Source organism: Trachurus japonicus, chromosome 8 (assembly GCF_045865225.1).
Source record: "Trachurus japonicus isolate A0001 chromosome 8, Traja_1.0".
NCBI classification, from domain to species: Eukaryota; Metazoa; Chordata; class Actinopteri; order Carangiformes; family Carangidae; genus Trachurus; species Trachurus japonicus.
Window position 1 is genome coordinate 10,961,449 of NC_140914.1, and position 21,720 is coordinate 10,983,168.

The following is a 21,720-nucleotide window of genomic DNA, read 5'->3' on the forward strand; positions in this document are numbered from 1 at the left end:
TCAAAATGACAAACACCACTGAGCAGTCATTGCTCACTACATGAAATGAATGGAAGACAGAATGCTCAGGACACAAAGCTGTAGAAATAGGCTAATGTTTATTGTGCATTTTGGGGGATAAGGGGATTTAAAGAAAATTATGAAAAAAAATAATCTTCTGTGAATTTAGCACTTATGTACAGTAAACAAAATAAATAATCATATTACAGGGTAAACTACAAAACCAAAACTCAAGTGCTTACAGTATGTACAACCATTCAGCCACAGGACTTTATCCACCTCCATCCTTGTTGCGCTCAAAAGGCTCGACCAATGGTGGAAAGGCTGACACTGCTGATTACTTCAAAATTCACATGGTCTTCAACGACTTTCAGCTGCATTTCACGTCACCTGACGGACAATGAGGGTCTCTTGGTGTAGGGGAAAACAAAAGGGTTCCTCCCATCTTCATGTGGCAGTATTGAAATTCTACAAAGAGATAACATGTGGTTACAAAAATACAGTACATGCAATACTTTGTCTACAAAAAGTGATAGACTTTCCCCTAAGCCTCTTTTACAGCACAAGGCTATATTTGCAAAGTGATGTACTGTAGGCTACTGAACATCTGAAACATCTGTTTGTATACTGTAAACATTTATGTAATCACACACAAAAAAAGGATTTGTTCTGTTTTCTACTCTGAATCTCTTGATCATGGTGGACACACTGAATCTGCTGATGCTTCTCTCTTTGTCAATCCATGGAAAATACACATGGTCTATCACAGGAGCTTTGATTTCATCAGAAAGTCCTGTTCTCTCTCCCCTCATCTTCCTCCTGGACCAACTCTCACATGCACTCTTCCTCTTCCTCTCAGTTTATTTCTGTTTGTTTATACAACCTTGAAAACAACCAGTGCTCTCTGACCTGGATTACATTGATGTTGTCACATCATTAGCCACAAGTCTGATCAATTTTGAATCATTGTGTTGAAGCTGTGACAACATGTGCTTTAATTGAGTTTAACCTTTGTGCAACAATGGTGCATCATTATGCGAATTGTGTTTTAGAGAGTGAGAAGGTGTTGTGTCTATAACTTTGCAGGTGACAAATGGTCATGGTTTCCCCAAATAAGTGACCGATTCAATAAATTGGTTCAGTTCACTGAGCATTTGGCTCAAACAACAGGGTTCAGTGTTTCAGCAGTTCAGAAATACGGTAGAATACAGCAGCTCACAACTTCTAGGTATCAGGCAAAGACGGCTTATCTAGTGCTTGTGTTGCGTGGACCCACCCTTGCAGCTGTGGTGTAGTGGGTTAGATAAGCCTCGGTCATAAAAACAACCAAGGCATTGGCAAGAAAACACACAATTACATTTAATCCTCACATTGGAAGATTTCCAACTGATAAACAAAATCAATAATTTCCCCTGCTAACTGGGCTTAGATTTAAAAAGAAATCGGCATTACACCAGTTTGGCCTGTGCTAGTTAGAGAAGTCTGGACAGAGAAAAGTCTTTTGATAGTGAATAGTCCACTTTATTGTTCAGGATCATGACCATTGTATGGAGAAAGTTATTTTAGGAGATCTGATGATACAATACACGACCCTCCTCACCATCCATCTGATATATTCTCACATCAATTCACTATTATTATTATTATTTTTTAACCTGGTGTCATTAAGTTTTGACAATTACACTTGAAGGTTTGGTTCCCACTTTGGGAAGATCTTTGTTTATCTCTTGCGAGCTGCATCATTCAAGACCGTCTTACGCACGCAGCCTGTATCTTGTGGGTGGTCTTGGGTGTGCCCGCGCTCTGTTTCAAGCAGGGCCGGCCCAAGCCTCCATGGGGCCCTAAGCAAAATCTTTATTTTGGTGCCCTCTATTACTACCAATAATACTATTTCATTCTTTACTCTGTCATTATAATCATCATAACCTGGCAGGTTTTTACCCATCAATGGTTTTTATTCTGAAATGGCACCAAATTCAGCTGAAAGTTGCAGCCTGGGGTTGATTTACATTTAATCTTTCATAATTGATATAGTACTGGGATGACTGAATGTCGCACCTAGGCTTCGGACTAAAAAGTAGAAAAAAACTAAAAAAGAAAAAGATAAGACAGGACCAATGCATTTACTGTAAAAATACAGAAATCATCAGCCTTTTTTAAAATTTTTGGTTTTAAATGTACTGCAACAGAACAGTGCACAACAACTTTGACAATGCTGAAATGCAACAGTGCTATAATTAAAGTTGCTTTTGTAGTTAGTGTATTTGCAGTGTTTCTCAAAGGAATTGACAATGTTTTTTTTTTTAAAGTTACCTGCCTTTTGGGGGCCCTCCCAACAAAGTACACGGGGCCCCAAGCTGGTTTTTGTTCCTCATTATGCCTTGGGCCGGCTCTGGTTTCAAGTATAAATTCACCACGTTTTGCTCGTGGAAAAATGCAGCAAAAAATATTAAGAAAAACATGTCGGAAATAAAAGTGAAAAAAAAAAATACAAACAACGACAATTGAAAAAAAAAAAAAAAAAAAATCAAAGAAACGAAAAAAAAAAAAAAAAAAAAAAAAAAGAAAACCCCGCGCGCCAAACGCAAAAAAATAAAAAAAAAAAAAAAAAAAAAAAAATAAAACACAAAAAAGACCAAGGCAAAAAAAAAAAAATTACATACTGTTAAAAGCCACTTATGTAGCTTTGGAGCCAAAATTTAACCCCAAAAAAAAAAAAAAGGCGATGAAAAAAATTAAAAAAAAAAAAACTAAAACAAAATAAAAAAAAAAAAAAAAATACAAAAAATAAAAAAAAAAAACAACAAAAAAAAAAAAAAAAACTAGTGCGCCCCCAAAATTCGGCCACTGAGAAAAAAAGATCACGTTCCCAGGCGGGATGACATATATCAGCACACACATGATCCCACTTGTTCCGGACAACCTGTCCACCTAAAGAGCTTCCGACAATAAACATGAGCGGACATCACCCTGACATTCCTCACAGGGCCATCTCGGTGAATCTTCTGGTCACAAGAATTCCTTTGTTGCTGGTGGTCTACCTGTCAGACCATGTACTCTGGATTCGCTTTCCACTGGACAATCTCACCGGAGCCCCGACATCTACGGACCATGGGGAAGAAAGCAACCTCAGTACAAGTATTCGACTGAGCATTGGCTCAACAACACTGGGTGGAATGACCTCAGCCGTTCAGACATGCTAGGTAGAATACCACGATTCGACGACCATGAATTCTAGAGGTATCTGCAACATCGACGGACCTGATATCAAGCTTGTCTGAGCTGACCCTCATCACCTTGCACGCCTTCACCCTGAGGGTGGACCCTGCTAACTTCAAGGTAGAGGTCACCAACACAACTAGGTTTACTGTTTGTCTTTTCTTTGAAGGCCACTTCAGCACTTGTACATGTCAGATTAAGTTGTCCAATGTCATAAAGCGTCTGTCAAGGTGACCATCATCACCAGCAGCCTTTAGTTTCTACACGAAGTAAGGAAACTGAAGGCGCAGCATTTAGGGTAAACACTATGGGGTGGGATGTGGTTGGAAGACGACCTGTTTGGTTGTTAAGGTTGGAGGACTTTTTTATTTTTTATTTTTTTATGTGAACCACCTGTGATCACCAATACCACCAGCCTTTAATTTCTAGTAGGGATATTGAAATGCCTTTCAGTTAGGAGTTAAAAGCATCACGCACTTAACACGTGTTTGTCGTTTCTCCACAGATCCTCTCCCACAACATGCTCGTGGTCTTGGCCATCATGTTCCCTGTTGACTTCACCCCTGAGGTCCATGTGTCCATGGACAAGTTCCTGGCGTCTCTGGCTCTGGCCCTTGCTGAGAAATACAGATAAATAACAGGAGATGAAGCAGACTGCAGCATGAGTTCACTCTGCATGATGAGAACTAAATGCATGAAAGCAAAACAGTGTTTTTCATCTAGTTTTGACAATTATTTAAGGCCAAAACTCCATTTGTAGCATGAGTTCACTCATGCTGAGAATAAATGCATGGGTACAAAAATGCAAAACGATTTCACTGCTATTTTGTTCTTTCTAGACAGAGTCTGTCCAGTAGGTACGACAAACACTTTACTAAGAAAATCCGATTTAAGGCTTGATATTAGCACTGCAACGGTCAAGTGGTTAATCGATCAATTGTTGAACCACCTATTGCGATGATCAGTTTTCAGTTGTTAATCTTTAAGGCCAAAACTCTGAACATGAAAACAAAGTTTGGGTCAAAGTGTTTGAAGAAAACAAACACTGAATTCCCTTAATTCTCAAAAGTCTCTGAGACTCGTCCATGTCTTTACACAGATCTCAATTGTCTTCCATCAACATACTGACATGTTTCTCTTATAGGTATATACCTATAAGAGAAACATGTCGGCATTATCCCAACATGATGTTGGGATAATACTCTTTCCCCAGTGGCTCAAAAAACTACTCTGGTAGGCTAAATACTGCACATTAGCCTTTGCCTTGGGCTTTAGTTAGTGTGCATTTACCATGTTTTGTGATGTGATGCTCTCTGGGGGTAACTGTTGGGTAGGTTAGCCTACCTAAGCGGATACATCAAGATAATATAGAGATAATAGGATATAGCCTAGTTTGTTGTTCCTGGCAGCTGATCCCCTTTGCAAAGTGTCTTTATTCCTTCCTGTCTGGTTGTCTTTGCAGGTCTTTGATTATCACAAGCTCTGCACTGTGTCGCTAACTTAAAATGGCATGGAAATTTGATTTATCATATTCACCAAGCCCCAAAAGCCTGAGACCAGGAAGAAAACTTTGTCAGACTGGGTTAGGCTTCATCCAAAAGACTGTTCTGTTTTGTTTTTTCCAAGTACATTGATCATTTTTATGAACCTTTGCTGAAATACTGCACCTACAATTTCTAATAGCTACCACAATAAACATAGCGACTGCCACTGATCATCGCCATGGTTGCTACAATAATTGCCATGTCTTTATTTGGCCTAATAGTAGGCTAGAGTTGGTTAGGTTTAGAATTAGAGCATACTGTTGATTAAAATCCCCATATAAACATGTTTCATCATAGTAGGCTATTGAACATCCTTCTCCTATCTGATTGATCTGTAAAACCAACCCATCCCCCCCCCCTCCGCCCACACTTTGGCGCCCTTTAGCTCTCATACCCGCGTCACTCTGATTGCCGCTGTCGTACCCAATCACGACCACTAGATGTCGCCAGAGTAAAAAAACAAAAACGCCAATAAGACGCTGAACAAACATGAAAGCTAAACACTCATTTCATTATGCTTGAGGAGACAGTCCTCTTTACTCCGCATGAATTCACTTACTCTCGAGTTCCTTTCGTTGCATGCATACAATGCCCTTTCAAAATAAACTTCCGTTCACAACGGAAACTACGAAATAATCAACTCAAATTCAAACTTTACACATGGACACGACGACAATGTGCAGTGTTTAGGCCTACAGTTCCAATAATTTCTTTAGCCTATTTGAAATGACCAACATAAAAACTAATTTATGAAGTGATAAGATAATGAAAAAGTTACAAATTAAGAATTTACACACTAACCCACAATATGCGTAGCTATGTGACAGAGAGACCCATTGCTGTTAGAGGGGATCCCATGATTTTCTTTGAATGTAGGTAGCCTATTATTTTTTATAAACATGGAACTGAAGAGCAGTTGGGAAATAGAATGTTCACCAACAGGTAGCGCGCGCGTGTAACTGTCATGGTTACCAGAGTTCTTTTCTTGTTGCTATGGTAGCCTAGTTCCTGTGAGACGGGAGAGCGAAAAAGAGAAACTTTGTAACGCCGTAGTTTTTGACATAGATATATAAATATATATCTATGGTTTTTGAGACGGAAACGAGAAAGAAACATTAAGTTATAGCGCAAGACAGTTCCTGTGAAAGAGCAAAAAGGATCCAGCACGTGTGAACTTTGATATCACGTGAGTAGGCTATGCCTGTGTGTGACTGCTGCAACAATTAGCCTATAATTAACCTATTTGGATTTTCCTCCATTGTTCTCATATAGTCCAGTAATTTTAGGCCAAAAAAGGGGTCAACGTTAAACAAATTGCAACAGAAGCAAACTCAACTGATTTTGTTTCTCCCAACATGTACTGATCAGAGGGAAAAAAAGCCCCGAAGAATCCCAATTTCTAGGGGAAAGTTTACGATAAAAACACCCGAACATAATCGCCATTTATACGCATATACAAAAAAATGTCTTTATTTTCACGTGTAAGGCTAGTGGTAAAATTTTTAACATCCTATAGATTAACTCCCATGTAAATTACTGAGTTGATTTACTATACATTAAGACAAAACCAAAAATGTATTATACAAGTTTTTTTGAAAATTCTTTGTTAACATGAGCAAATTTGCATTAAATTTGATTATTAAATTTGTCAATAAAATTCCACACCGTCTTTGGACGGCACTCATGTTTATTTGAAGGTTTGCTGGAGGTGGTACCTGGCATGTAAACTGGTGGAATGAGTTGACTCCATCGGTCATGCACCTACAGTATGACCATTTCACAAATCAACTTTAAAAAAACTACAAGAATGACTGCAATTTTTCAAGACAAGCTTACATCCTTAGTATGAGCAGTGTATGACATGCTTTTCTCCTGTCTCTATTAATGCTCCATGGGCCTAAAATTGAGTTTCCCATACCTTTTTTTAACTGTAATATGCGTAGCTATTTACAGTATAAAAAATGGATCTTGTTCTTAATATGTAACATATTATTTGGTAACAGATTTGAACTGAAGAGACATATTTCACCTGCTCTACCCATATGTGTTAGATCAGAGCTGACTGTATGCAAATTAGCCATATCGTAATTGGATTATGCTACTGTTTGGCCTCATGTCATTACCTGCTCTACTATAGGATGTAGCTGTCCTTGAGACGGAAACTGCAGTTCATCTTGAAATTTTAAAGTGGTCATACTTTGGTTCGGTATGCTATGCCGATGTGAGTCAACTCATTTTCCCATATTTTCATTGTTTCCTTTAGTCCGGTAAACCCACCACAGCAACTTCATATACATGTTGCCCGTCAAAACGGTGGGATTTTAATGCAAATTTATACAACATTTTTGCAAATTTGGCTCATGTTAACAAAGAATTTCAAAAAATTTTTGTAAATACATTTTTTGTGTTTGTCGTAAAATTGTAAGTAAATCAAAACTCAGTATATTTTCATGAGACATATCTAAAAGGTTAAAAATTTTATCCCTATACACGTGAAAATTTTTTTTTATATGGGTATAAATGGGATATGTTCGGGTGTGTTTCGGATAAACTTTCCCCTAAGGGGATTCTTCGGGGCATGTATTTTTCCCCAGGGGGGGGGGGGGGGGGGGGGGGGGGGGGGGGGGGGGGGGGGGGGGGGGGGGGGGTCACTCAGGACAGTGTTGAGGATACTAAAATCAGTTGAGTTTGCCCTCTGTGTGGGCATTTCTGTTTTAACCTTTTCCTCATAAAAATGGACTGGACTAAATAGCTACATCCGTAGGGACGGCTATGTCATTTTAAGAACGGGTGCAAGTTGTTTTATGACGAAACAGCCTAATTAAATAAACAAATATCAAACGACATTCAGTTTACAGTAATAAAACAAACCAGCTTTTACTCAAAACCATCCAAATGTGTAGTGAGTTGTCACCTGGTAAGAGCCGCAAGGACCCACGACCTCATCGTCCATCTTGGAGAAAATGTCCTGCTGGATGGTGGCGCGCTCGAAATCTGTCTATTCAACCATTGTTTTGGTGTCTTACCAAAGTAGGCTACTTATGACACCGGCTTCAGAGTCTCTTATGTCAGAAGATCCTGTGCTCACCGGCCCCATGTGCAACTTTTAAAGCCTCCCACTGTCCTGCTGGGATGGGCGGGGGATCAGACAAGTGTTGTTCCGGATTTGAAACAGTGATAAGAGTGTCTGCTCTGACGAGATTGCGTACCAAAAATAGAAACTGGACAATTGTCTCTTTGTTTATATGCTACATAATACATGCTTCATGATCTACTATAGGCTAATAATAAGAATAATAACTCTGAAAATACTCACATCATAGGTTTTACAATCCACCTGTGGATTTCTTGACCGTGGGCTTGTTTTTTTCCTGGTGAGAGGTTAGGGTTATACCATTTGTAGGACTAGCTACAACTGGTTGCTCCAAATATAGACAACCTTTCTCATAAAAATAAAAAAAGGCTATTCTTATCCATGAGTTGAGTGGATCCGCCCTTCCAGCTGTAGTGTAGTGGGTTAGATAAGCCCCGGAAACAAACAACACATTGGCAAGAAAACACTGAATTTGACTTCCCCCCTCACATTGGAATATTTCAAATTCAATCTTTATTTATAAAATACATTCCATGCACAAGGCAGCCTCAATTATCAACAAATCCAATAATATTTCCAGGTGACTGAGCTCAGATTTACACCTGTTTGTCCTGTGCTTGTTTGAAAAGTCAGGACAGAGGAAAATCTTCGATCCGTCCAACCTGACAACATTAACTGCAGATATAACTACACTCCATCAACTCAATTCATTCACTCATTTTGACGTAGTGATTGAACTTTTTTTGTTCTGGAGTCATTTATGAAGGAGTTCATTTTCCAAACCCGGTGATCAAATTAAAGAAATATAGGCTTTTTTTTTTTTTGATAATTTTTATATAATGATGATCACCATTATGAGTCTAGGTCTGATTCTCGGGAAGAGCTTTGTTTATCGCAATCTGCAGCCACTGGGACCGCCTTCCTCGGAGGTGGTCCCGGGTGTGTCCACGCTCCCTTTCAAGTCGCCTATAAATTCCCCACGGTTTGTGCGCAGATCTCGACATTCAAACGATAGTCAAAGAAAAAAGACAAGATGACCACACTTCACTGCTAAGGGGACATGGCCACCTTCAGCCCATCGTAGGGGCCAAGTCCTCTGGAAAGGCTGAGGGACCATCGGCAGTGACGCTCTGTCCAGTGAATATCAAATCACAATAAACTTGCTGCTGTTGACCCCTCTGGACATTGGACCTCACTGACAATTAACCTTCTCCATCTTCTCCTGCAGGATGATTGCTGTATACCCCTCAGACCAAAGACCTACTTCGCCCAATGGAGTGGACGTGAGCCCCACTAACCTTCCCATGTGACAGAAGCACGGTGTCACCATACTGGGTGGAGTCCTCGTATGGCTATGACCAAAATCGACGACCTGAAAGGAGGTCTGCTGACCCTCAGCGAGCTGCACGCCTTCACCCTGAGGGTGGACCCTGCTAACTTCAAGGTAGATGCCACTAACACCAACTAGGTTTACTCCTTTTTCTTTGAAGCACGTACAGTACCTATGTCATTTTACTTATCCAATGTCTTTCTGGGTCTCTAACACGGAGAACACACAAGCGTCTTCATTCACTGTCCATGGTGCTGAAGTCAAACAACCTTTATTTGGAGCAACTAAATTTACGGTTAAAGTTAACGTCTTAATGCACTGTTTGTCGTTTCTCCACAGATCCTCTCCCACTGCATCCTCGTGGTCATGGCCATCATGTTCCCCGATGAATTCACCCCTGAGGTCCATGTGTCCATGGACAAGTTCCTGGCTGCTCTGGCTTTTTGTGGCCCTGCCGCGAACAATACAGACTAAAACAGCAGAAGATGGAGCAGACTGCATGAGTTCACTCTGCATGATGAGAAATAAATGCATGAAAGCAAAACAGTGTTTTCTGGCTCTTTTGTGATGATCTGAGGAGTTGTTAAGTCTGTAGCCTACAGTAGATAGGCTACTTCGCGGTTTTGACGATTATTAAGGCCAAAACTCCAAACATAATTTGCGATAGTGAGAGAACTATCTGCTCAACATTCAACTGATTTTTTTCCTACATTACATACAATTATCGATTAATAAGCAAAAACAAAAATAAAACACATAAAACAGTAACAATGACCACTTATTTAATTATTATATTTCATTTTATTTTGTTACACCAGTCTTAACATTTACTTTAAGTGGAATTAATTAACACCTAATCTGTCAATAGTTTTGTTACACTTTGGGCAATACAACTAAGTAACTAATATTAATGATGATATTGATGACGATAGTAATAATAATAATAATAATAATAATCTTAATAATAATAATAATAATAATAATACTTTATATTATTATTATTAGTTTGTGACACTTTGGGCAATACTAAATAATAATAATAATAATTTATTATTATTATTATTATTAGTTTTGTGACACTTTGGGCAATACTACTATTAGGCTACTACTGTCATAAGTTCAGGTGCAAATTGTTATTTATTGTTGCATTGATCTTGTTGACTTGTCAACCTAAAAAAAACATACACTTTAACAATGATATAAAACTTTACAGAGCCTGAACCAAATAATGCTCGGAATTTTTAAAAATTACTTTAAAAAAATCATTTGATAAAGATAATTGTTTTAAAGAATAATAATAATAATAATCTTAATAATAAAATAATAATATAATAAAAAAAAATTGGGAAATACAAATAAAATAATAATAATTTATTATAATTATTCAGTCATGATTTGCCTGGAACTGTCACTACTATTTTGATGGTCAGACATTAAATGAGTAATTTAGGGACAAAAAATCCATCTCCTCTGGAGCTTCCACCTACAGCCTGTAAACGTATTTGCAAAATCCAACGCGCCCGTCGATTCTCCACCTAGTCAGGTAGGGGAGCAGGATGAGCAGCCAAACGCCCTCTCCAAATACAAGTGCGTTGCTATGGATTCGTGTAAAATTACTTTATCATTTTTTTTTTTTTTTTTCTCTGTGGTGCGATTTATGGCTACTTTGTGTGTGTCGGTGGTGTATTCGGGTGTGGGGGTCGCTTGGCAGAGGTTCATAAAGGGACCTGACGGAGATTGTCTTGAAATTAACCGACCGAAGTCGCGGGAGTTTACCTTTCACTTTCTCGGTCAACTTACCAACTGAGCTTTAAAGGGGACATATTAAGGAAATTTACATCTTTCTTGTGAAGGCTCTCTTTACCATATTTTTGGGAATTGAATGTGAATATGTGGGGAATCTACCCCATAAATGACCTGAGAATTGTCTTGACAAAAAAAATCCTGTAATGTGCAGCACACTTTCACCCAGGTTGAAATCCACGTGGTTTTAATGAGCGGTTTCCCACAGTATGTATTCCAGTGATGTGTAAACTATAGGATTCTTTAGCCTAATTTAGCCTTAACCATAAATACCTGGACCGGAAGAAAGGGTCTGGGGCAAGCAGTGCTTCATTTGCATTTAAAACAGCAGTTGCCTGCAGCTGATTCCTTGCTAATCAGGGCGTTTTGAGAGTATGAAAAGAGCTGTGATGTTTGATCCTTGGGATATTTTGACCAAAGTATGTCACAGATATGTCTTTAAGACACCCGGGAACTATTTTAATATGTGGAAAGTGGGCATAATATGTCTCCTTTAAATCATTTGTGTCCATCCTCTGAATAGACCTGAACATCTGTTCTGACAATAAAACACAGGCAGAGAAACAACACGAACAACATTAATTTGATGAATCTGCTTTTTTCTTTATTTGCTTTAGAGACACGGTACAAACAGAGACTCTGTCTTCTCCTCTGCTGCAGCTCTCTAGTGGTACTGCCTTCCCAGGGAGGACACCACCACGGACAGGAACTTCTGGAAAGCGGCCTGCACATCACCGGTGAAAGCGGAACCCAAACGAGCGGCGACCACGATGGTGAGGCAGTCGGACAGCAGCTGCATCACAAAACAACACAGAGAGAATCAGAAACACGGCGACAAACACGCAAGGTGAGACAGCTGCAGCTACGGAGGCTCCACGGCCTCATATACCTTGAAGTTATCGGGGTCAACGTGCAGTTTCTCGGAGTGCAGCACGCTCAGCTCGGCGTAGGTCTCCTTGATGTTGTCCATGTTCTTCACAGCCCGGTCCAGACCGTGCAGGATGGTTGTTCCGTGCTTTCGGATCAAAGGGTTTGCGCTGATGGCAGCGGCGTTGTAGAGGTTTCCAAAACCACCAAAATACCTCTGGGTCCAGGGGTAGACGATCAGACACCTGCAGCAAACATGTCACATACACATCATCAGGCCCATGATCGACACCCAACACTGCAGGGCGGTTTACTCAGACTTTGCTCTGCAAAAATAATGTCAAATCATCATGCAAGCTTCTAATCAAATCCATGCAAATGTGGATAGGCTACAAGTTGTCACCTGGTGAGAGCAGCAGGACCCACGATCTCATACTCCATCTTGGAGAAGATGTCCTGGATGGTGGCGCGCTCGAAGTCTGTCCATTCAACCATTGTTGCGGCTTTAGGTTTGTCTTTGCGGGTCAGAAGAACCTGTGCTCACTGGCTGCAGATGCAACTTTTAAAGCCTCCCAGAGACCTGCGATGGGATGGGCGGGGAATCAGACAAGTGTTGTTCTACATAATGAAACAGTGATAAGACTGTCTGCTCTGATGAGATTGCGTACGTGCGAAAAATAGAAACAAAGCCATCTCCTCTCTGTACTGATAAGAGGTGTTTCCACAACATCTGTAATTGTGACCTAGAAGTTTCAGGGGTGCAGATCCGATGCCAGGATTGGGGGGGACACAAAAGAGATTTTTTTTTTTTTTTGCCCATATGCAACTCATACCATGCCGCCATAAATCACAACTCCGCAGAGGCTCGTCATATCATTCAAATAGGCTAGTACTGCACAGGGAATCATTTATTGTGCTTACCTTTCTTGTTTATTTGTCCTAAACAGCCAACAGCGAGTATCACTGCTGTTATATCAGTAAATTATAATTTAAAGGGTCTCGGACATGTCTACTCACGTTCTTACCTTTCGCCTCCCACCGACCCTCCCAGATCCCCAATTTTTCTCACCATCTTCCTTTTCTTCCAGTGTATGGAACTTTATGCATGATTCATTGATATGGATGAATATCAAAATATGAAGCCCTAAGATTGAGGGGGTCGTTTTTCTAAAGCCTGCTGATATCATAAGCGTCTGTGTAAGACACTACCCATTAATCTGCATCGTAGTGGAGGAGACCAGAGATGGAATGTGGAGTCAGAAATATTTTTGTCAAACATTATTTGTTCCACCATTTCAATAATTTATTTTTAGATGTGAAGAATGTGAAGTCTGAAAATACATTTGTTAAATTTTGAATAGTTTGGAGTATTTTTATTGGGGGGGGCAATTCATGTTTTTCGGAAATTGGCGCTCGCCCCCCCCGGGATCTGCACCCATGATAAGTTTACAATTACCTGTGTTCATACTGCCATGCGATTTGTCTAAGTGAATGACCCACAGTGAGAATTAGGTCCATCATAGTCTATAAATTACAACAGCTCTAAACCTCTAGACGTCATCAATTCTTATCCATGTGTTGAGTGGATCCGCCCTTCCAGCTGTGGTGTCGTGGGTTAGATAAGCCCCCGAAACAAACAAACAAACAAACACTTATTGGCAAGAAAACACAGAATTAGACTTCCCTCCTTACATTGGAAGATTTCCAACTGATAAACCAAATCAATATTTCCTGGTGACTGAGCTCAGATTTACACCTGCTTGTCCTTATGCTTGTGTGAAATGTCTGGACAGAGGAAAGTCTTCAATCTATCAAACCTGACAACATTAACTGCAGATATAGGACTCGATTTCGAAAATTTGAGTAGCCTATTACTGAAGATTTTTATTCTGGAGTCATTTTGAAGGTGTTCATTTTACAAATCCTGTGATCAAATTAAAGAAATATAGGCTTTTTTTTTTTTTGATAATTTCAACCTGTGCTCGTTGATTATATCAGCCTTATGTCATAGCCCGATTATTGGAAAGAGCTTTGTTTATCGCAATCTGCAGCCCATCGCTGGGACCGCCTTCCTCGGAGGTGATCCCGGGTGTGTCCACGCTCCCTTTCAAGTCGCCTATAAATTCCCCACGGTTTGTGCGCAGATCTCGACATTCAAACGATAGTCAAAGAAAAAAGACAAGATGACCACTCTCACTGCTAAGGACAAGGCCACCATCAGGGCCTTCTGGGGCCAAGTCTCTGGAAAGGCTGAGACCATCGGCAGTGACGCTCTGTCCAGGTGAATATCAACATCACAATAACTTGCTGCTGTGACCCGCTCTGACGGACTCACTGACATTTAACCATCTCTATCTTCTCCGCAGGATGATTGCTGTCTACCCTCAGACCAAGACCTACTTCGCCCACTGGAATGACGTGAGCCCCGACTCTCCCATGGTGAAGAAGCACGGAGTCACCATAATGGGTGGAGTCGCCGATGCTATGACCAAAATCGACGACCTGAAAGGAGGTCTGCTGACCCTCAGCGAGCTGCACGCCTTCACCCTGAGGGTGGACCCTGCTAACTTCAAGGTAGATGCCACTAACACCAACTGGGTTTACTGCTTTTTTCTTTGAAGGCAACTTCAGCATTTGTAATTTTTATTCTTTCTGGGTCTCTAATACGGAGAACACAAGCGCCTTCACATTCACTGTCCATGGTGCTGAAGTCAAACACCCTTTATTTGGAGCAGCTAGACTGAAATTTTACTTTGGCCTACATTTAAAGTTAACATCTTCATGCCCTTAACACGTGTTTGTCGTTTCTCCACAGATCCTCTCCCACTGCATCCTCGTGGTCATGGCCATCATGTTCCCCGTTGACTTCACCCCTGAGGTCCATGTGTCCTTGGACAAGTTCCTGGCTGCTCTGGCTCTGGCCCTCGCCGAGAAATACAGATAAACAGCAGAAGATGGAACAGACTGCATGAGTTCACTCTGCATGATGAGAAATAAATGCATGAAAGCAAAACAATCTCTTCTTTCCCTTTTGTCTCTTTTGTGATGATCGGAGTGAAGATGAGATGTCAGAGGAGTTTGTAAGCAAGTCAACTTTCACTCCTGACAGAGATATCGATCAGTATATGAATTGGCTATTTTGGTAATCAGTTTACAATTCTGATGATTCGTTTTAAGGGCAAAACTCATGATCTGATTCCTGTCTGCTTCACATTCACCTTGGACAGTTGATCTGACAAGAGATTTCATGGGGCTTCTCTTTGTCATTATTGATACAACTAAATAAACAAATTACTAAATAATAGATTTACTGGTTAACATAAGACAACAACAGAACTGTCTCTGTTTTTGAAAACAAAACAAAGTAAAACACATAAAACACTGACAGAGACGCTTTAAAAGTTTTATTTATTATGTTGCATTTTATCTTCTGTTGTGTTTTCTATAAAGTTTAGTAAACGTGGAATGCTATTTATCGTTAGTTTTGTTACACTTAGGACAACAATAACCAACCAGGAGACTGAGTATAATAATAATAATAATGACAACAATAATAATAATAATAACAATATTATTGTTATTATTATTTTTTGATGATGAGTCTAAACCAAATAATGTTTGGAATTTTAGAAAATAACTTAAAAATATCAACAATCGTTAAATAATTTCATCACTTACATTATTCGTCATTTTTTCTGTGTGTGTGTGTGTTGCTATTCATGTTTATTTGTCTCTCATTTTTCGTTTATTATTTATTATGAGCAGGCACAGTGTGTTGTCCAATGTGTGTGCACAGACCTGAAAAACAGTTGTTGATTTAGTAATAATAATAGGCCTAAGTGTAATCACAGACAAGCATTTTTTGCAATGTGCTTTCTTTATTTGGTTTCGAGACACGGTACAAACAGAGACTCTGTCTTCTCCTCTGCTGCAGCTCTCTAGTGGTACTGCCTTCCCAGGGAGTTCACCACCACGGCCAGGAACTTCTGGAAAGCGGCCTGCACATCACCGGTGAAAGCGTTTCCCAAACGAGCGGCAACCACGATGGTGAGGCAGTCGGACAGCAGCTGCATCACAAAACAACACAGAGAGAGAGTCAGAAACACAGCAACAAAGGTGCATGGAGTTTTTTTTGGATGGAGAATGTCTGAATACGGACAAAAATTCAAACTCGTTTGTTTCACTTCGTCTTACCCTGAAGTTATCGGGGTCAACGTGCAGTTTCTCGGAGTGCAACACGCTCAGCTCGGCGTAGGCCTCCTTGATGTTGTCCATGTTCTTCACAGCCCGGTCCAGACCGTGCAGGATGGTTATTCCGTGCTTTCGGATCAAAGGGTTTGCGGAAATGGCAGTGGCGTTGTAGAGGTTTCCAAAACCACCAAAATACCTCTGGGTCCAGGGGTAGACGATCAGACACCTGCAGCAAACATGTCACATACATCAATTATATAATCAACACCAGACTTTATGTATCTCTGCAAAAGAATGACAAATTATCATGCAAGTTTGAAAATGAAAACCATCAAGTTGTCACCTGGTGAGAGCAGCAGCACCAACGGACTCATAGTCCATCTGGGCGAAGATGTCCTGGATGGTGGCGCGCTCGAAGTCTGTCCATTCAACCATTGTTCCGGCTTTAGGTTTGTCTTTGCGGGTCAGAAGAACCTGTGCTCACTGGCTGCAGATGCAACTTTTAAAGCCTCCCAGAGACCTGCGATAGGATGGGCGGGGAATCAGACAAGTGTTGTTCTGCATATGAAACAGTGATAAGAGTGTCTGCTCTGATGAGATTGCGTACGTGCGAAAAATAGAAACAAAGCCATCATCTCTCTGTCCTGATGTACAGTAAGCTACATGACCAACATCATGCTCCAACATAACAATTACTTTGAAACAACTCATATAGGCATATAGGGTATTGTGGGTCGTAATCCTGCACCTGAATCACAACTGATCTCCACACTTGACACTGTAGCTGGTTAGAATGATGTTAAAGCAGAGATGAAACAAAAAAGTTGCATTCTCATCTTTTGTTGGTACTGTAAGAGGTGTTTCCACAACATCTGTTCTGACCTCTGGAGGTTTACAATCACCTTCATACTGTATCTTCTCAATTTGAGTGGATTTGTCTTTGTGAATGACCCACAGTGAGAATTAGGTCCATCATACCCAACATTACAACAGCTCCGGAGACTTATCCGTGTGTTGAGTGGATCCGCCCTTCCAGCTGTGATGTTGTGGGTTAGATAAGCCCCCGAAACAAACAAACACTTAGTGGCAAGAAAACACAGAATTTGAGTTTCCTCCTCACATTGGAATATTTCCAACTGATAAACCAAATCAATAATATTTCCTGGTGACTGAGCTCAGATTTACACCTGTTTGTCCTGCTTGTTTGGAAAGTCAGGAGCAGAGGAAAGTCTTCAACCTGCCAAACCTGACTGCAGTCAGGTACAACTGCAGTTGTACACTCCATCAACTCAATTAATTTCGAAATTTGGATGTAGGCTATTATTAGGGCCACCAGGGCCGGCCCAAGCCTCCATGGGGTCCTAAGCAAAATCTTTATTTTGGTGCCCTCTATTACTACCAATAATACTATTTCATTCTTTACTCTGTCATTATAATCATCATAACCTGGCAGGTTTTTACCCATCAATGGTTTTTATTCTGAAATGGCACCAAATTCAGCTGAAAGTGCAGCCTGGGGTTGATTTACATTTAATCTTCAAATTGATATAGTACTGGGATACTGAATGTCACCTAGGTTGACTAAAAGTTAAAAAAAAAAGAAGACAGACAATGCATTTACTGTAAAAACATCATCTGCTTTTTAAAATTTTTGGTTTTAAATGTACTGCAACAGAAAAGTGCAACAACAATTTGAAATGCAACAATAATTAAAGTTTTTTGTAATTATGCAGTGTTTCTCTAAGGATTGACAATTTTTTTTTAAAGTTACCTGCCTTTTGGGGGCCCTCCCAATAGTCACGGGGCCCCAAGCAGGTGCTTAGTTCGCTTATGCCTTGGGCCGGCTCTGAGGGCCACGGGGCAAACACACCGAAGCACTGGCCCCTACAGGTATGATATAACTGCAGATGCGCGGACCCCCCCCGTAACTCCAAAAAGGCACGGATGACTCTGAAACTTCTCCCAACCCTTAGTCGACATGAGGGTGAGCAGAAAATTAGAAAAAATTTGAATTTGGGGTGAACTATCCCTTTAACGTTATGTGATTACAGTACACACACACACACACAGTAGCCCCCGTGGCCCTATTAAGCATTAATTAACTGTTTACAGATATATTAACAATCATTATTATGTATTACTTAGGATTAGGAAACACATTAATTAATGTAGCCTATTAGTAAGCAGTTAATTAATGTTTACTACTCAAAGTTAGTTAATAAATTATTAAGTAGGAATAAAAGTTGAATAATGTAATTAGTTATCATTATGTATGCATTACTCAGCATTAATTAACCCATTAGTTTATATAATGCTTAATAATGTACTAACTAACGTTAATTAAGGGACCCTTATTGTAAAGTGTTACCTTCATTTAAAAAATACATATAATTTCAACCTGTGCTCGTTGATTATATCACCCATATGTCGCAGCCTGATTCTTGGAAGAGCTTTGTTTATCGCAATCTGCAGCCCATCACTGGGACCGCCCTCCTCGGAGGTGGTCCCGGGTGTGTCCACGCTCCCTTTCAAGTATAAATTCCCCACGGTTTGCGCAGATCTCGACAGTCAACCGAAAGTCAAAGAAAAAAGACAAGATGACCACTCTCACTGCTAAGGACAAGGCCACCGTCAGGGCCTTCTGGGGCAAAGTCTCTGGAAAGACTGAGACCATCGGCAGTGGCGCTCTGTCCAGGTGAATATCAACATCACAATAACTTGCTGCTGTGACCCGCTCTGACGGACTCACTGACATTTAACCTTCTCCATCTTCTCCGCAGGATGATTGCTGTCTACCCTCAGACCAAGACCTACTTCGCCCACTGGAATGACGTGAGCCCCGACTCTCCCATGGTGAAGAAGCACGGAGTCACCATAATGAATGGAGTCGCCGATGCTATGACCAAAATCGACGACCTGAAAGGAGGTCTGCTGACCCTCAGCGAGCTGCACGCCTTCACCCTGAGGGTGGACCCTGCTAACTTCAAGGTAGATAGGCTATCACTAACACAAACTGGGTTTAGCCCACTGCTTTTTTCTTCTTCTTTGAAGCCCACTTCAGCACTTGCACATGTCATTTTTACTTGTCCAATGTCTTTCTGGGTCTCTAACACGGAGAACACACAAGCGCCTTCGCATTCACTGTCCATGGTGCTGAAGTCAAACAACCTTTAGCTACTTGGAGCAACTAGACTAAAATTGACCTTGTCGTTTATTTAAGCATTTGTCGAAGTGATCATCATCCCCAGCAGCCTTAGCCTACACGTGGAGTAAGGAAACTGAAATACCTTGAAGTTTGAACATCTCCATGAACTTAACACGTGTTTGTCGTTTCTCCACAGATCCTCTCCCACTGCATCCTCGTGGTCATGGCCATCATGTTCCCCGATGAATTCACCCCTGAGGTCCATGTGTCCTTGGACAAGTTCCTGGCTGCTCTGGCTCTGGCCCTCGCCGAGAAATACAGATAAACAGCAGGAGATGGAACAGACTGCATGAGTTCACTCTGCATGATGAGAAATAAATGCATGAAAGCAAAACAACGTTTTCTTTCTCTTTTGTGATGATCTGTGTGAAGATGAAATGTCAGAGGAGTTTATGTGACAAACTAAGCAAGTCAACTTTCACTCCTGACAGAAATGTCGATCAGTATATTAATTGGCTATTTTGGTAATCAGTTTACAATTCTGATGATTCGTTTTAAGGGCAAAACTCCAAACATGATCTGATTCCTGTCTGCTTCACATTCACATTGGACAGTTGATCTGACAAAACATTTTAAGAGGTTTCATGGGGCTTTTCTTTATTATTATCACGGTTGATTAGCAAAATAAATAAACAAATTACCAAAAAATAGATTTACTGGTTCGAAACATAAAACAACAGAACTGTCTCTGTTTTTGAAAACAAAACAGAGTTACATAAAACACTGACAGAGACGCTTTTAAAGTTTTATTTATTATGTTGCATTTTATCTTCTGTTGTGTTTACCTTAAAATTTAGTAAACGTGGAATGCTATAGTTTTGTTACACTTAGGACAACAATAACCTACCAGGAGACCGAGTATAATAATAATAATAATAATAATAATAATAATAATAATAATAATAATAATAATAATATTCGTTATTGTTATTATTTTTGACGATGTTCTTTGATGATGAGTCTAAACCAAATAATGTTTGGAACTTTAGAAAATAACTTAAAATGATCAACAATCGTTAAATCATTTTTTCACTTATTTGATTAGCTATTCATCAATTTTTCTATTCACTAATAGTGTAATATGTGTTCGTGTCCCCTACTCCTGTTTATTTAGCAGGACTATGTGTTGTCCACTTTGTGTGGAAGTACAATAAAGACTATTCTATTCTATTCTATTCGAAAACAGACCTGAAAAACATCTGTTTGGCATAAACACAAGTAGAGATGGTCAGTGTGTTTGGTCAGTGGACGAGCAGAGACATGTTTCTATTAGAAAAACAGGGATAGTTAGAGTGCCGTTGGACCTATATTCTGCAGTAAGACACTGACTGTTTTATCAGCTCTATTTATCTTCTCGAAACTTTTCAGACCACAGTTTTAATAAGTGTAATCACAGACAAGCATTTCTTTTGTTTTTGAATGTGCTTTCTTTATTTGCTTTCGAGACACGGTACAAACAGAGACTCTGTCTTCTCCTCTGCTGCAGCTCTCTAGTGGTACTGCCTTCCCAGGGAGGTCACCACCACGGACAGGAACTTCTGGAAAGCGGCCTGCACATCACCGGTGAAAGCGTCTCCCAAACGAGCGGCGACCACGATGGTGAGGCAGTCGGACAGCAGCTGCATCACAAAACAACACAGAGAGAGTCAGAAACACGGCAACAAAGGTGCATGGAGGTTTTTTTTTTTTTTTGGGGGGGGGGGGGGGATGGCTGAATACGGACAAAAATTCAAACTCGTTTGTTTCACTTCGTCTTACCCTGAAGTTATCGGGGTCAACGTGCAGTTTCTCGGAGTGCAGCACGCTCAGCTCGGCGTAGGTCTCCTTGATGTTGTCCATGTTCTTCACAGCCCGGTCCAGACCGTGCAGGATGGTTGTTCCGTGCTTTCGGATCAAAGGGTTTGCGCTGATGGCAGCGGCGTTGTAGAGGTTTCCAAAACCACCAAAATACCTCTGGGTCCAGGGGTAGACGATCAGACACCTGCAGCAAACATGTCACATACACATCAATCAGGCCCATGATCGACACCAACACTGCAGGGCGGTTTACTCAGACTTTGCTCTGCAAAAATAATGTCAAATCATCATGCAAGCTTCTAATCAAATCCATCCAAATGTGGATAGGCTACAAGTTGTCACCTGGTGAGAGCAGCAGGACCCACGATCTCATACTCCATCTTGGCGAAGATGTCCTGGATGGTGGCGCGCTCGAAGTCTGTCCATTCAACCATTGTTCCGGCTTTAGGTTTGTCTTTGCGGGTCAGAAGAACCTGTGCTCACTGGCTGCAGATGCAACTTTTAAAGCCTCACAGAGACCTGCGATGGGATGGGCGGGGAATCAGACAAGTGTTGTTTTGCATAATGAAACAGTGATAAGAGTGTCTGCTCTGATGAGATTGTGTACGTGCGAAAAATAGAAACAAAGCCATCATCTCTCTTTCCTGATGTACAGTAAGCTACATGACCA

The 21,720-nt window shown here is 40.6% G+C and overlaps 5 protein-coding genes and 1 pseudogene across 6 annotated transcripts; 3 read left to right on the forward strand and 3 right to left on the reverse strand.

Moving 5' to 3' along the window:
- Positions 1-8,917: 8,917 nt before the first annotated feature.
- On the forward strand, positions 8,918-9,690 carry LOC146982665 (hemoglobin subunit alpha-1 pseudogene; annotated as a pseudogene). Its single transcript, XR_015036375.1, has 3 exons — positions 8,918-8,937; positions 9,086-9,301; positions 9,527-9,690. The product of XR_015036375.1 is annotated as a hemoglobin subunit alpha-1 pseudogene (transcript).
- A 1,898-nt stretch (positions 9,691-11,588) lies between these two features.
- Positions 11,589-12,408, reverse strand: LOC146982666 (hemoglobin subunit beta-2-like). The gene is made up of 3 exons (XM_085783768.1): positions 12,261-12,408; positions 11,880-12,102; positions 11,589-11,783 (listed from the first exon to the last, which is right to left on the reverse strand). Exons 1-3 carry the CDS (start codon positions 12,350-12,352, stop codon positions 11,655-11,657), a joined length of 444 nt encoding a protein of 147 aa, XP_085639894.1. The 5' UTR covers positions 12,353-12,408; the 3' UTR covers positions 11,589-11,654.
- Positions 12,409-14,004: 1,596 nt separating this feature from the next.
- LOC146982667 (hemoglobin subunit alpha-1-like) lies at positions 14,005-14,848 on the forward strand. The gene is made up of 3 exons (XM_085783777.1): positions 14,005-14,138; positions 14,224-14,431; positions 14,673-14,848. Exons 1-3 carry the CDS (start codon positions 14,041-14,043, stop codon positions 14,799-14,801), a joined length of 435 nt encoding a protein of 144 aa, XP_085639903.1. The 5' UTR covers positions 14,005-14,040; the 3' UTR covers positions 14,802-14,848.
- Positions 14,849-15,770: 922 nt separating this feature from the next.
- On the reverse strand, positions 15,771-16,538 carry LOC146982668 (hemoglobin subunit beta-2-like). The gene is made up of 3 exons (XM_085783771.1): positions 16,392-16,538; positions 16,052-16,274; positions 15,771-15,924 (listed from the first exon to the last, which is right to left on the reverse strand). Exons 1-3 carry the CDS (start codon positions 16,481-16,483, stop codon positions 15,796-15,798), a joined length of 444 nt encoding a protein of 147 aa, XP_085639897.1. The 5' UTR covers positions 16,484-16,538; the 3' UTR covers positions 15,771-15,795.
- Positions 16,539-18,613: 2,075 nt separating this feature from the next.
- LOC146982669 (hemoglobin subunit alpha-1-like) lies at positions 18,614-19,552 on the forward strand. The gene is made up of 3 exons (XM_085783763.1): positions 18,614-18,743; positions 18,829-19,036; positions 19,390-19,552. The coding sequence occupies exons 1-3, from the start codon at positions 18,646-18,648 to the stop codon at positions 19,516-19,518; spliced, it is 435 nt and encodes a 144-aa protein (XP_085639889.1). The 5' UTR covers positions 18,614-18,645; the 3' UTR covers positions 19,519-19,552.
- A 1,154-nt stretch (positions 19,553-20,706) lies between these two features.
- Positions 20,707-21,538, reverse strand: LOC146982670 (hemoglobin subunit beta-2-like). Its single transcript, XM_085783774.1, has 3 exons — positions 21,393-21,538; positions 21,012-21,234; positions 20,707-20,872 (listed from the first exon to the last, which is right to left on the reverse strand). Exons 1-3 carry the CDS (start codon positions 21,482-21,484, stop codon positions 20,744-20,746), a joined length of 444 nt encoding a protein of 147 aa, XP_085639900.1. The 5' UTR covers positions 21,485-21,538; the 3' UTR covers positions 20,707-20,743.
- Positions 21,539-21,720: the final 182 nt, after the last annotated feature.